This window comes from Cervus canadensis, chromosome 25, assembly GCF_019320065.1.
Source record: "Cervus canadensis isolate Bull #8, Minnesota chromosome 25, ASM1932006v1, whole genome shotgun sequence".
NCBI classification, from domain to species: Eukaryota; Metazoa; Chordata; class Mammalia; order Artiodactyla; family Cervidae; genus Cervus; species Cervus canadensis.
This window is the reverse complement of record NC_057410.1, coordinates 29,284,210-29,296,291: the sequence shown is the minus strand read 5'-3', so window position 1 is coordinate 29,296,291 and position 12,082 is coordinate 29,284,210. Positions and strand designations below refer to the sequence as shown.

At 40.5% G+C, this 12,082-nt stretch overlaps 1 protein-coding gene across 10 annotated transcripts in view; it reads left to right on the top strand.

Annotated features, from left to right (window-relative positions):
* The window catches only part of LOC122427085 (cyclic AMP-dependent transcription factor ATF-7), a 91,378-nt gene that overhangs the window by 54,104 nt on the left and 25,192 nt on the right, over positions 1–12,082 (top strand). For 6 of the 10 annotated variants that reach the window (XM_043446280.1, XM_043446290.1, XM_043446291.1 and 3 more), the window contains one exon: positions 7,789–7,885. The exons of the other annotated variants lie outside the window; for them this stretch is intronic. In XM_043446280.1, the coding sequence (XP_043302215.1) occupies positions 7,789–7,885 (97 nt within the window). The remainder of the gene's footprint in view (positions 1–7,788; positions 7,886–12,082) is intronic. 10 annotated transcript variants of the gene reach the window in all.

The window sequence follows — 12,082 nt, the reverse complement described above, 5'->3', positions numbered from 1 at the left end:
AGGATTCTTGCACTTGAGGGGCTTGTATTCTATCAGATGGCTTCTCTGCTAGGCCAACTATCAAATAATGTCTCTCCTCTAAAAGTTATTTCTTTTTCCAATAGACTAATTTAGTCAACTGCCAAAATCTTCTCTTTAAGACACTCAAACAGCCTTTCCCAAGCAGAAAATGTCTTAATCCACAGACAAAAGGATTTTCTTTAGGTACAGTTTGGTGGATCTTTTTCCTCCTCCCTTCAGTTTATATCCTTCATTCCCCTGACAACATTTTTCTCTTAGAATATTTTGGGAAGAAGTTTCCTGTTCTTATTTTTCCTCTATAAATTACCTTGCTCACACATGCAGCCTATGAGCTGCTGCTGCTGCTGTGGTTGTATTTATTTGTTGAATAATCCTGTGCTTTGAAATGATTCATTCAAGAGCCATGAAGCATTCAAAGCAGGATGTGTGACTCATTTCATAAACAGCAGCATCTTGAAGTAGAAAGCAGGAACCTAAGATTGAGTAAGGTACAAATGAAAGTTGTGGTGGATTGAGGTGTGTGTATTTAGTCCCTTCCCTTCTCCCTCTCCCTGTTTTCCCCAGCCTGAGTGATCTCTTGCATTGGGAATAGAAGCTCTCCAGTGAGGGGAGGAGTGTAACGCTGTTGGAGGTCTCCAGTTTGTTCTTTCAGAATAGTTGATCAAACAGTGTTTTCAGAAAGGTCAGCTATTCTTTCCACCCTGCTCAGCACCAATATCACTATACTCTAGAGCTTTCTACCTATAGTTATCCGTTTTCTCCTGCTTTTTCAAACTATTTTCTTTCATCAGGATATGCCTGAGTATAGATATTTTAATAAAAGAAAGCTATTCTGTTCATGAAGTGCTGCCAAACCCACAAACTTTGGAGAAGAGTATAGTTAGGTTTCAGCATAAGTGATTTTTCAGACTATCACAAATAGAAACTCAATTCCCTGATAGTTTAGGCATCCAGGACTTATTTCCTAGTAACTAAAGAGTTCTGACTTGCCTCCTTCCCCCAGTCTACTCTTCTAAAACAAGGAAAGGGACGTGAATTAATCATAGTTCAGGATATAAGAGCATTTTAAAATGTGAGGCAAATCCACATGGAAACTGGAGCTGTGGTAGCCAAAAACAACATTTCAGGAATGAATTTGGCTAAGGGTGGAGTGCACATTGCACAGAAATTTCATTGGTCACAAAAATTTACCAAGGACTTAGCTTAAAACTACTACATTTCTAATGCCTGTATGCTTATGCCTGGCTCAGAGTCAATAGACAAAAATTTATCTTTAGTTTGGGCTAAGCTCTCATTTGCCCTGAGCCTTCTCTTCAATTCTGTTTAGTGGTGCTATTTCAACAAGTGTCTGGGAAACTTGTCTTAATGGGATCAGGAAAAGAACTCTCTCTGCATTGACTTACTCAGAATTATTCTACAAAGAAAAACTAATTTTTAAATATCATACCTGTCTACCTTAAGATTTAAAAAGGGGAAGAGACGAGAGCTAACTGAATATATGCTGTATACCAGGTACTAAGTTTTATATAACTATTTCATTTAAAAGCTTAAGAAAAGTGGGGTATGAGGGGGCCTTCTGGGGTGCCTGAAATGTTTTATATCTTGACCTGGGTTGTGATTACACCAGCGTAGGCTTCCCTATGGCTCAGACAGTAAAGAACCTGCCTGCAATGTGGGAAACCTGGGTTCGATCCCTGGGTCGGGAAGATCCCCTCGAGAAGGGAATGGCAACCCACTCTAGTATTCTTGCCTGGAGAATTCCATGGACAGAGGAGCCTGACACACTACAGTCTATGGGATCGCAAAGAGTCGGGCACAACTGAACAGCTAACACTTTCACTTTATTTCTTTTCATACTTATATAAAAATTCATTGAGCTCTACACTTGAGATTTTTGCAGTTTATATACATCAACTTTTTAAAAATTTAAGGCTCCATTCACTGACATGTATTCCTGATTTCCAGTTCCCACTGTGCTTGTTCTTCAAGCCATTACTAATTTTCTACTTAGTTCTGTTTATTTAGTCAGTTTGCTAGTAGGTGGGATTCCAGTTTCTCACTACAGGAAACTGGGTGAGAATGAAACTTCCTAGAAATGGAAAGTATTTTTTACCAAAACTATACCTTCTATGCCCATTCTAATACTAATGTCACTTTTCAGATTGACTTCCTCATAGTCCTGTAGTCTATTTTATGCTTTTTAAACTAAGAAAATTTTCTTTCTTGATTTTTTTTTTCCCTCTGTTGAGGAGTGAAAATCTGAAATAGCCAAAAAGCAAATAGCTGATGTGCTTTTTTGGTGTTCTCTCTTTGCTACTAACAAGGCAGTGCGTGAGAGTTGCGTTTAGTCTGTTCTTCTCCCAATTACAGTGCCTTCTGCCTCATCTTCCTGATTTCCTCTCCTGAGTATTTGCAGATTGTCAGTACATCAGCCATCTTCTGAAATGAGGTTGTGAGTTTTCTGCCTGTGTTTTTTCCTTCCAGGTTTCATATCCAAAAACATGTGTTGGCAGTTTGGCAAAGGAAACTAAAAAACAGGCTTTTTGTTTGTTTGTTTTTTCTTTTCCCTGTTATCTTGAAGCAGAGTTTCTCAGCAGAGACACAAATGACATTTTGGGTCAGATAATTTTTTGTTTTGGGGAGCTGTCCAATGCATTTCCCAGGCCTCTGCCCTCTATAGTTCACTAGCATTCCCTAGGTTGTAATAAGCAAATGTTACATTGCCAAATGTCCCCTGAGGGGCAGAGTTGCCCCTAATTGAGAACCACTACCATAGAGTATAAACTGTATTTAGAGAAAAAGTGTTGGAGGGGAAAGAATCAGGTTTGGGGATTTCACTAGCAGTCCAGTGGTTAGGGCTCCAAGCTTCCACTGCAGGGGACATGGGTTCCATCCCTGGTAGGGGAAGTAAAATTCCACAAGCTGTGCAGGGAGGCCAAAAAAGTTAATTTGGAGGAAAAAAAAAATCAAGTGTGGCACATGATTAAAATTCCCATTAAAAAAAAAAATTCCCATTAGATCTTCAAGCATGTTACCTAGATCAGAGCTCTCCAAAAGAAGAGTCACAAAATGCAAGCTACATAAGTGGTATTGAATTTCCTAGTAGCCACATTAAAAAGCAAAAATAAACAAGTGACATTAATTTTAATAATATATTTTATTTACACCAATATATTCAAAATATCATTTCAACATAGAATCAAAATAAAATTGAGATATTTTACGTTCTCTTTTTCATTTTTCACACTAAGTCTTCAAAATCCAGTATGTGTTTTGACTTAGTACATGCGTGAGTGCGTGCTAAGTCTCTTCAGGTGTGTCCAACTCTTTGTGACCCTATGGACTGTAGCCCCCCAGGCTCCCTCTAACCATGGAATTCTCAAGGCAAGAATACTGGAGTGGTTGCCATGCTCTCTTCCAAGATCTTCCTGACCCAGGGATGGAACCCATGTCTCCTGTGTCTCCTGCATTGCAGGTAGATTCTTTACCCACTGAACCACCTGGGAAGCCCTTGTGTATACAGTACAGGACAGTACATCTCAATTTGGACTAGCCACATTTCAAATGTTCAATAAACTCATGTGGCTAGTGGCTACCATATTGGATAGGGCAAATCTAAATCATCTTGGTCTCTAGCTATGGTGCAAATTAGCACATAGTACTTTCCCTCTCCCATTTATGCCAAGAAGCTGTCCTGATTTATTTATTTGGGCAAATAAGACTCTCACCTTTATTGTGTTACTATTTACATCTTCTCCCAAGGCATATAAACTGCCTTCGTGATCCAGTATAACTTAAATTCTTCAGTCCAATTTTGAATAATATCAACCCTCAGTTGTCTTGGAGATGGTTAATATCTACACATTTATTGAAAATTGTCATTTTCTACTCTACAACCAGAGTGAATATTCCCTAATTTGAGTGGCTGTTTGCCAGAACCTTAGTCATAGGTAAGAGCAAAGAACAAAGGAAGACTCACTAACTGTATAACAAATGAGAGAGCTGGATTTTTAAATGGGCAATAATTCAAAAAGGAAATCCTTTTAAGGAGCCCCTCCACCCATTTTATTTAATTCAATAGAATAATCTATTTTTAATAAGGTCAAATTTTTATCACTTAATAATTTTAGACTTTTTAATTGAGAAATTGCTTTTAAAGGGATGGTTTCCTAAGCATGTGGTTCAAGATTCACCTAGAGGCTTCCCTCATAGCTCAGTCGGTAAAGAATCTGCCTGCAGTGCAGGAGACCTAGGTTCAATCCTTGGATCAGGAAGATCCCCTGGAGAAGGAAATGGCTACCCACTCCAGTGTTCTTGCCTGGAAAAATCCCATGGGCAGAGAAGCCTGGTGGGCTGTAGTCTGTGGGGTCGCAAAGAGTCAGTCAATGCCTGAGCGACTAACAGTTCACTTCACAGAGAATTCTTGAGTTAACTCTTAAATATAACAAGAGAGAATATAAGGAACAATGAAAATAATAGCCAGATTGACATTCACTTTGATTAAAAAAAAAAAAAAGTTCAGGACTTCCCTGGTGGTGCGGCAAACAGGAATATACCTGCCAAAGCCAGGAATATGGGTTCAATCCCTAGTCCGGGAAAATGCCACATGTCATGGAGCAGCTGAGCCCCTGCACCACAGCTACAGAGCTGGCGCTCTGGGGCCCTCAAGCCGTATCTCTAATGAGCCCCTGGGCCACAGCCACTGACACCCATATGCCTGAAGCCTGTGCTCCACAACGAGAGAAGCCCCCACTCTCCGCAACTAGAGGAAACCCGTGTGCAGCAACAAATACCAACACAACCAGAAATTTTAAAAACCTCAACATTCTTTCATTAAAAAAAAAAAACTTTAGTAAACTTTTATTCTCTTCCTTACTCTGGCCATACAAGAGTTGTGTTAGAAATAGCAGGGAGAGGTGACTAGAGCCAAACCGTGCCACTGCCCTGCTTCTTAAGCTCCTCCTTCTGCCATTTCGCTCCTCCTGTGAAGCATACTATCTGGTTTAGTTCGGAAGGATTCTTAGTTTTTGTAGTGTCATGACCCACAATGGCAGTTTGATGAAGCCTATGAACTCCTCCTTAGAATAATATTTTTTTTTTAGAATAATATTTTTAAATCAGTAAAATAAAAGACATTGGATTACAAAAGAAGCGATTTTTTTTTAATATACAGTTATCAAAATGCTTTTAAAATATTTGATAATAGATGTGCTTTTTTAAGCATAATACTGTCTGTAAGTTCTAGTGGTAGGTCTGGTGACTATCATAATTTTGAAGTAGTGATGAGTAGAAAGGCTATTCTGAGATACCAATAATAACTGTAATGTAATATAAGAATATGTGCAATTTCTATGATGAATTAGGAATGCTAAATTTCAGAGTTTAGTGAAAATGAAGATGTAATTTTTTCCTATAATCACAGTTTTCAAAACGCTGTGAGACGCTGATGGATGGGAGATCCCTTTAGCCACGTTTAGTTCTCTTCAGACACCAGCTATTGGTTTGGAAAAAAATAAACTGCTCAATGGGGAATAGGGTGGTGTGAAGAGAGTAGGGTTGTGTAGCAGAGAGGAATAAGAACTAGAGAACAAACAGATCACAGCTATGTAGAAAAGTTGTAACAAGAAGAGGAGTTGCCTTTTAAAATACCAAATGAAAAGAAATAATAATAAATAAAATACCAAATGATCCTAACTAGAGCAAAGCCTAGAGATTTCAAATCTTTCTCCAAGCAGTTTTGGGTAAGCTAGATTTGTGATAGTAGAAAAGGACTTTTTGCTTGAAAGTCATTCTTCTGTATTCTAGAACATTGTGCCAGTTTTTTAAACTACCTACAGAAAATTTCCTTGGAGTACCTATAAATGTATTTTTGAAAAAAGATTATCATAACATCACCAGTACATTTTGAAAACATATACCTTCATCTGCTACTCTTCCTGTCCCTGTAAAGTGATTGTTGTTCCTCTTTTGTAGACTAGTTATGCTCATTTCCTTTTACTGAATACCCAGCAATCCCAAGCCCTCCACACTGATTTGTTTAACCTAGAAATGTCATACCCATGGTTCAAAGACTATTCCCCCCTTTCCCACTCCATCCTTTCCATAGGGAAAAATCTGTGACTGAAGAAGTTGATGCCTATGATAACTAATCAATATCTGTGTTGCCTAAAGTTAACCAACGATGGAGAAAACTAAAGTTCTTGGCTAAATATCCACACACTGTTCAGTTTTGTCCAGGATCCATTGGAAAAAACTAAGACAGTCTTCTTTTGACTGTTTTACTTCTTGATTCTTAATATTTTTAATTGAAAATTCCCTTTACTCTTCAGGCTTGTAGGCCTAGCCTGGAAGGATTTTAGGTCTTAAGCTTCAGTTATGATAGAGCTTAGAGAAAATGTGGGGAAAGCTACTTTTAGGTAAAATAAAGAAATTTAAACAGTTCAGTATTGCTTTCTTTCCTGGATAGGTGCTAGGATGGAGCCAACTCCTGACTGGTTTGTAGTCAAGAAGAGCTGTGGGTAGAGAGCCAAAGGAATAGTTTTGGGGGGAAATGTGTATCTATCTAAGAGGACTAACCAATCATTATTTTTAGAAACAAAAAGACAAATAGAACCATGTTTCAGAGCCTAGCTAGTGAAAGAGCTGTGGAAAACTGCAGCATCCAAGCTGTTACTGTGTTGCAGGCATGTTTTAATGAAGGAACATGGCCAGGCAGCCTCAAAGGGAATTTTGAGGATATCATTCTTTTGAATTACTGCTGTTCATCTGTTCTCTTCACCACCCCCTTCTAAAGAAAGGGGGGAGCATAAATTACTGTCCAGTAACCCTGTCTTACTTAGTCATAAACTGAGGCAGACCTAGCCTCACATTTTCATTGTCCTTTCACCAAATCCCTAAATAAATAAAATCTCCATACCATCTCCTTTTTCCCTTCCCTCATCCTGCCTACAGGCTTCTCCCTACCCTAACAAAAAAAAAAAAAAATTTTTTTTTTGCTTGCATTTTTATTCTAGCATTATGTAGTCAACAGCATTGCACTGGCCCCTTTATGGCTGATGGAGCCCAGGCGGGCTGCCCGATGAAGGGAGACAGCATTTGGCCGATGGGGCTGGTGTGTGCCGTTACTGCTGGCCATTGGGCCTCTGTCCTCTACAGCTCCATCCTGGCTCATTAAAACCCTGAGCCAAATAGCTGGGCAGGCGCCTGCTGCAGCACTGTAGGGGCCAGGAAGTTAAATGGTTCTCCTAATCCTGCATAATTTATCTCTCTGTTAGCCCCTCATAAATAGTCCAGTTCAGCCCTACCATGGAGAGCTGAATTTCCTATATTTTTGTGATGACCAACTAGTACCCAGCCTTTCCCTTCTCCTTTCTTTATTATCATTATTAAACATTATTTTCCCCTTGCTTGCTACGAGCGAGCCTTAATGTTTTTTTCATTTGGAACCTCCTGCCTGGATCCCACTTCACCAACAATCTGTCCATTTCTCTCATTTGGACCTGGTATTACAGAGCAGTTGGTGCTACGGTCTTCCCCTTCCCCTCTCCTCCAGATTTCTAGTGCTTCATTTTCTCCTTTCCTATTTTCTCTTTTTTAACCCATCTCCTTTCCTTTTCCATCATTTGCATTTTTTTCTTCCTTCCCATTCCCTCTCCAGTCCCTCTTTCCAGGGACCAACCTTACTGTAGGATGTTTGGTAGGACATTTTAGAAAGGGCACTGAGTCACTTTTTTTTTTCTTCACATCTCTGTTTCTGTTTCGTTTCAGAGATTTACAAACGAGGACCACCTGGCAGTTCATAAACACAAGCATGAGATGACATTGAAATTTGGCCCAGCCCGAACTGACTCAGTCATCATCGCAGGTATTTGCTGCCCCAGAAGCCACGTGCCTTGATATCACCAGACAGTTAAGATTAATACCAGGGACCAGATGTACTGGGAGCTGTACTCCCCTTCTCCCATTAAGAGCCCTTATGTGATCTGCATTTAATCAGGAGAAAGGAACAGTAAAAGCTCCCAAGTTTCTATTGTGCCCTCCATTCTCTCAGTTTTTAATACAAGGTTGGGTTCTGCGGTTTTTGAGGTGGGTGTGTTGAGGTTTTTGTCTTAGCTGTTTTCAGTCTGTTCCCTCCTTGCCTTCTTTTTATTAAGACTTTGAAAGATTTACAGACAAAAGATGCCTTTGACATTTTTCCCTACCCACAGCGAAGGGGTGAACAAAAGAAAGCAAGGAAGTTGACCTAGTCTGGCTGCTTCTCTTCCACTGGGTGTCAGCTTTCCCCCAAGCAGGCAGGTTGTCAGTTCGTAAATTCAACTTCCCTTTATGACCGTGGACACCATTGAGGGCAAACAAGACGCTTAGTCAGTGGGACTTCTCTAAGCCAGCTTGGGTGACCTGGGACCTCTCACTGGCTGTGTGAGACACTGTTTTGCTTACCTGTGCCGCTCTCAAGGGAGCGTTCTCAGCAGCTCCTCTCAAACAGCGCAGCAGTTCTGTCGTGCCATCTTCAGCTAGACAGGCAGACAACGTGGGCTCTTTCTTTGATACCACAAGGGGTTCTGATTTAGCCTGAGTTAGGCAAGCTTACCTCAGTGTTTAACCAATGGAGAATTTAGTGATGATTATTGTACTGTATCAGTTAATAATTCAGGTAAGGCACAATTTCTCTGAGTGTGTGTGTGTTCAGTCATGTCTGACTCTTGGCAACCGCATGGACTGTAGCCTACCAAACTCCTCTGTCCATGGAACTTTCTAGGCAAGAATACTGGAGTGGGTTGCCATTTCCACCTCCAGGGGATCTTCCCAACCTGGGGATCAAACCCACATCTCCTACATTGACAGGTGGATTATTTACCTCTGCATCACCTGGGAAGCCCAATCTCTCTAAGTACTACTAGCCAAAATGCTGCTTGAGACACAGAGGAGAAAAGAGAGAACCTCTTCCCATAGTTCTGTACATGAAGGAAGGGGCTTGCCCTACAGATCTCCTGTACCTTGTTATTTGTTGACTATCTACTGTGTGTACCAGGCACTTTGCTGGTAGCTTGTGAATTGTAATTCCTGGAAAAAGACTTAAGTTGGGGACATTGTCATTAATGATCCTTAAGAAAGCCCGGGGAAGGTCCTTGGAAGAGTGGAGAGGGCATAAACATGTATGCAAGCAACACATACTTAAATTTATCATTGGGGCATGTATATATGGAAAAAATTTAAGTATTTTAAGTATAAGTGAGTAATACAAACAGCATCAGTACTCAGAGAATTATTATTAAGTGAAATTGGTCAAAAAAGTTTATGAAAGAGGTAAATTTGGGGCTTTTGAAAGTCCCTTAGACAGCAAGGAGATCAAATCAGTCAATCCTCAAGAACATCAACCCTGAATATTCATTGGAAAGGCTGATGGTGAAGCTGAAGGTCCAAAACTTTGGCCACCTGGTGCAAAGAGCCGACTCATTGGAAAAGACCCTGATGCTGGGAAAGATTGAGGGCAGGAAGAGAAGGGGGCAACAGAGGATGAGATGGTTGGATGTCATCACCGACTCAATGGACATGAGTTTGAACAAACTCTGAGAGATAGTGAAGGACAAGGAAACCCAGCATGCTACAGTCCGTGAGGTTGCAAAGAGTCGGACACAACTTAATGACTGAACACACACACCAAATTTGGGGCAGAGTTATCAAGCTGGAGAGGTTATTCCAAATGTGTGGAAATGCCTATGCCACCCTCCATGAGTGGGGAGAGAAAATGATACAGGACAGTCCCAAAGAGATCAAATGTTTTCCTGTTATTCTTTGCCTTCTGTTTCAGGGCATTCATCCCATTGCACATTTCAGCTATTGTTTCTAGTCTGGTGATTCTCATATCTCCAAATTAAGACCTGGTATCTCACGTGTATTTCAGCCCCTACTGAACACTTACTTGGCTGTTTCTGTTTTTGGATATTCATGTCAGTGACTGTCAGTTAAGGAATTTTTTTTGTCCCCAAAACCAGTTCCTCCGCTTTGATATTCAATGATATCAATATTCTCAAAATCTTGTATTGCTTTATTCTTTCTTCAATTCTGACCGCTGTATTCCTTTCTGTGCTTCCTGCCATCCACCAGCAGTGTGCTTGAATTCCTCCATAGTCTCCTAGCTGGCCTCCTTGACTGGTCTCTCATTCTAATCCATCTTGCATTCTGTTGAAAAGCCAGACTTCCTGAAATTCTTGTCCTCTGCTCAAAATCTGTCATTATCTTCCTATTTTCTCTTACTTTAAGGCTATTTTTATTTGGGTTTTCAAGCTTTCTATAGCCTTGCCCTGTGGTATTTGCCTATCTTTAAATGCAACTTTTATCCCTAACATGATTGTCTTTTGACCTGCACGTACCTTTTTCTTCTCATGTATTGGTGCCCATACCTGCTTCTCTCTGTGCCTTCACCTGCCTGACTCCTCTTATCCTACTAATCTCCTCTCTCCTCTACCCTCTGAAGCCATTCTTTAAGGCCCAGCTCAAGTCCCACTTGTTGAAATCTTTTCCAATTGCTCTGCCCTTAATTTGTCTTTATTTCTGTAACAGTTTTATTCTCTGCCATACATGGCACATATCTTTTGTATACTGTAACACTCTCTATATAAATTAATTTTATTTCCTCAACTAAAAAACATCCTCTTAGTTCTCTATGGCAAGAACCATATCTTCTTTTTGGCCCAAATTCCTATACTTCTATCTCTCCCCCTCCCCCAAATGTACACACAGTTTATACATATATCAGCAAAATACAGAAAGCATTCAATAAACACCTGTTGATTTCTCTGGAATTATCAGAGCAAGCTAAGGATTTTCTTATATACATTTTCTGGCTATTTGTTCAAGAATGGGAAAAGTTTATATGAGCCTCAGATCAGAGATCCAAAAGGCCCTCTTCTGCTGTAACCATGCCCTTAGCTGCCCTGTCCTGTTCCACTGGAGTTGTGATTTTTTTATGTGCCCTTACTGAAGTACTCTCTAAGTATAAGGGAATATTACCTCCACTCACCCAGGGATGGAGGGAAAGTGGCTTTATCGTTGGCCAACCAAAGCTGCCAGAGAACCTTTTAAAACTATTTTGGGAGGTTAGTGGTAAGTTTTCCAAACACTCTGATTCAGAAGAGGTTTTGTTTAAATTAAAAAAAAAAAAAAAAAAGGTTATGTTGTTTCCATGGAAAATCCCACTGGACTATTCCCAACTGATCATGCTAGGAGGAGTGATTTTAGCCCCAGGTCTCACTCCTTAAAATATTGTTTAAACATCGTTCTATCCCTATCATTCGGTTTAGTGGTTTGGAATATGAGATGAATCCCTGAGGTGATTAGCACTGCAAGGAAAACCGTCATAGTAGAGTTAGGACCAGAGAACAAGATTCAACTGACCTAAGAGAGAAAAGGGGCTTCCCAGGTGGCACTAGTGGTAAAGAACCCACCTGTCATTGCAGGGTATATAAGAGATGCAGGTTCAATTCCTGGGTCAGGAAGATTCCCTAGAGAAGGGCATGGCAGCCCACTTCAGTATTCTTGCCTGGAGAATCCCATGAACAGAAGAGCCTGGCGGACTACAGTCCATAGAATCACAGAGTCAGACATGACCGAAGCAACTTAGCACGTAAGAGAGGAAAACTAGAAAAACAGGATGGGGAGAGAGAAGCTCAAATCTAAAATTCAAGTTGCTTGAAAAGTTCCCGTGGGTTACCCAGAGCCTTCCTCTTCCCAAGGGCAGAGGCAGTGTGCTGAGGAAAGATTTGTGCAGCCTCTGAGAGGATATTTTGGCTGGCAAATCTAAATCCAAATATCCTGGTTTCCGGAATTTGCTCTTGGTCCCAGGTCTCCATGCAATGAGGTCTATTGTTTGCAGTTTCCTTTTCTAGCTCACAATCTTGCTGTCTTGCTCCCCAGCCCCTAGATGTGCCTGGAATGCCTTCAAGAAGGTAACAGACTCTTACCTTAGTGACAACTGAAAAACAAGGCACTATTTCTTACTTGGTAGCTTTAGCAAGTAGACTCAGCCATCTGATCCTCAGTCTCTTCTCCTCATCAGATT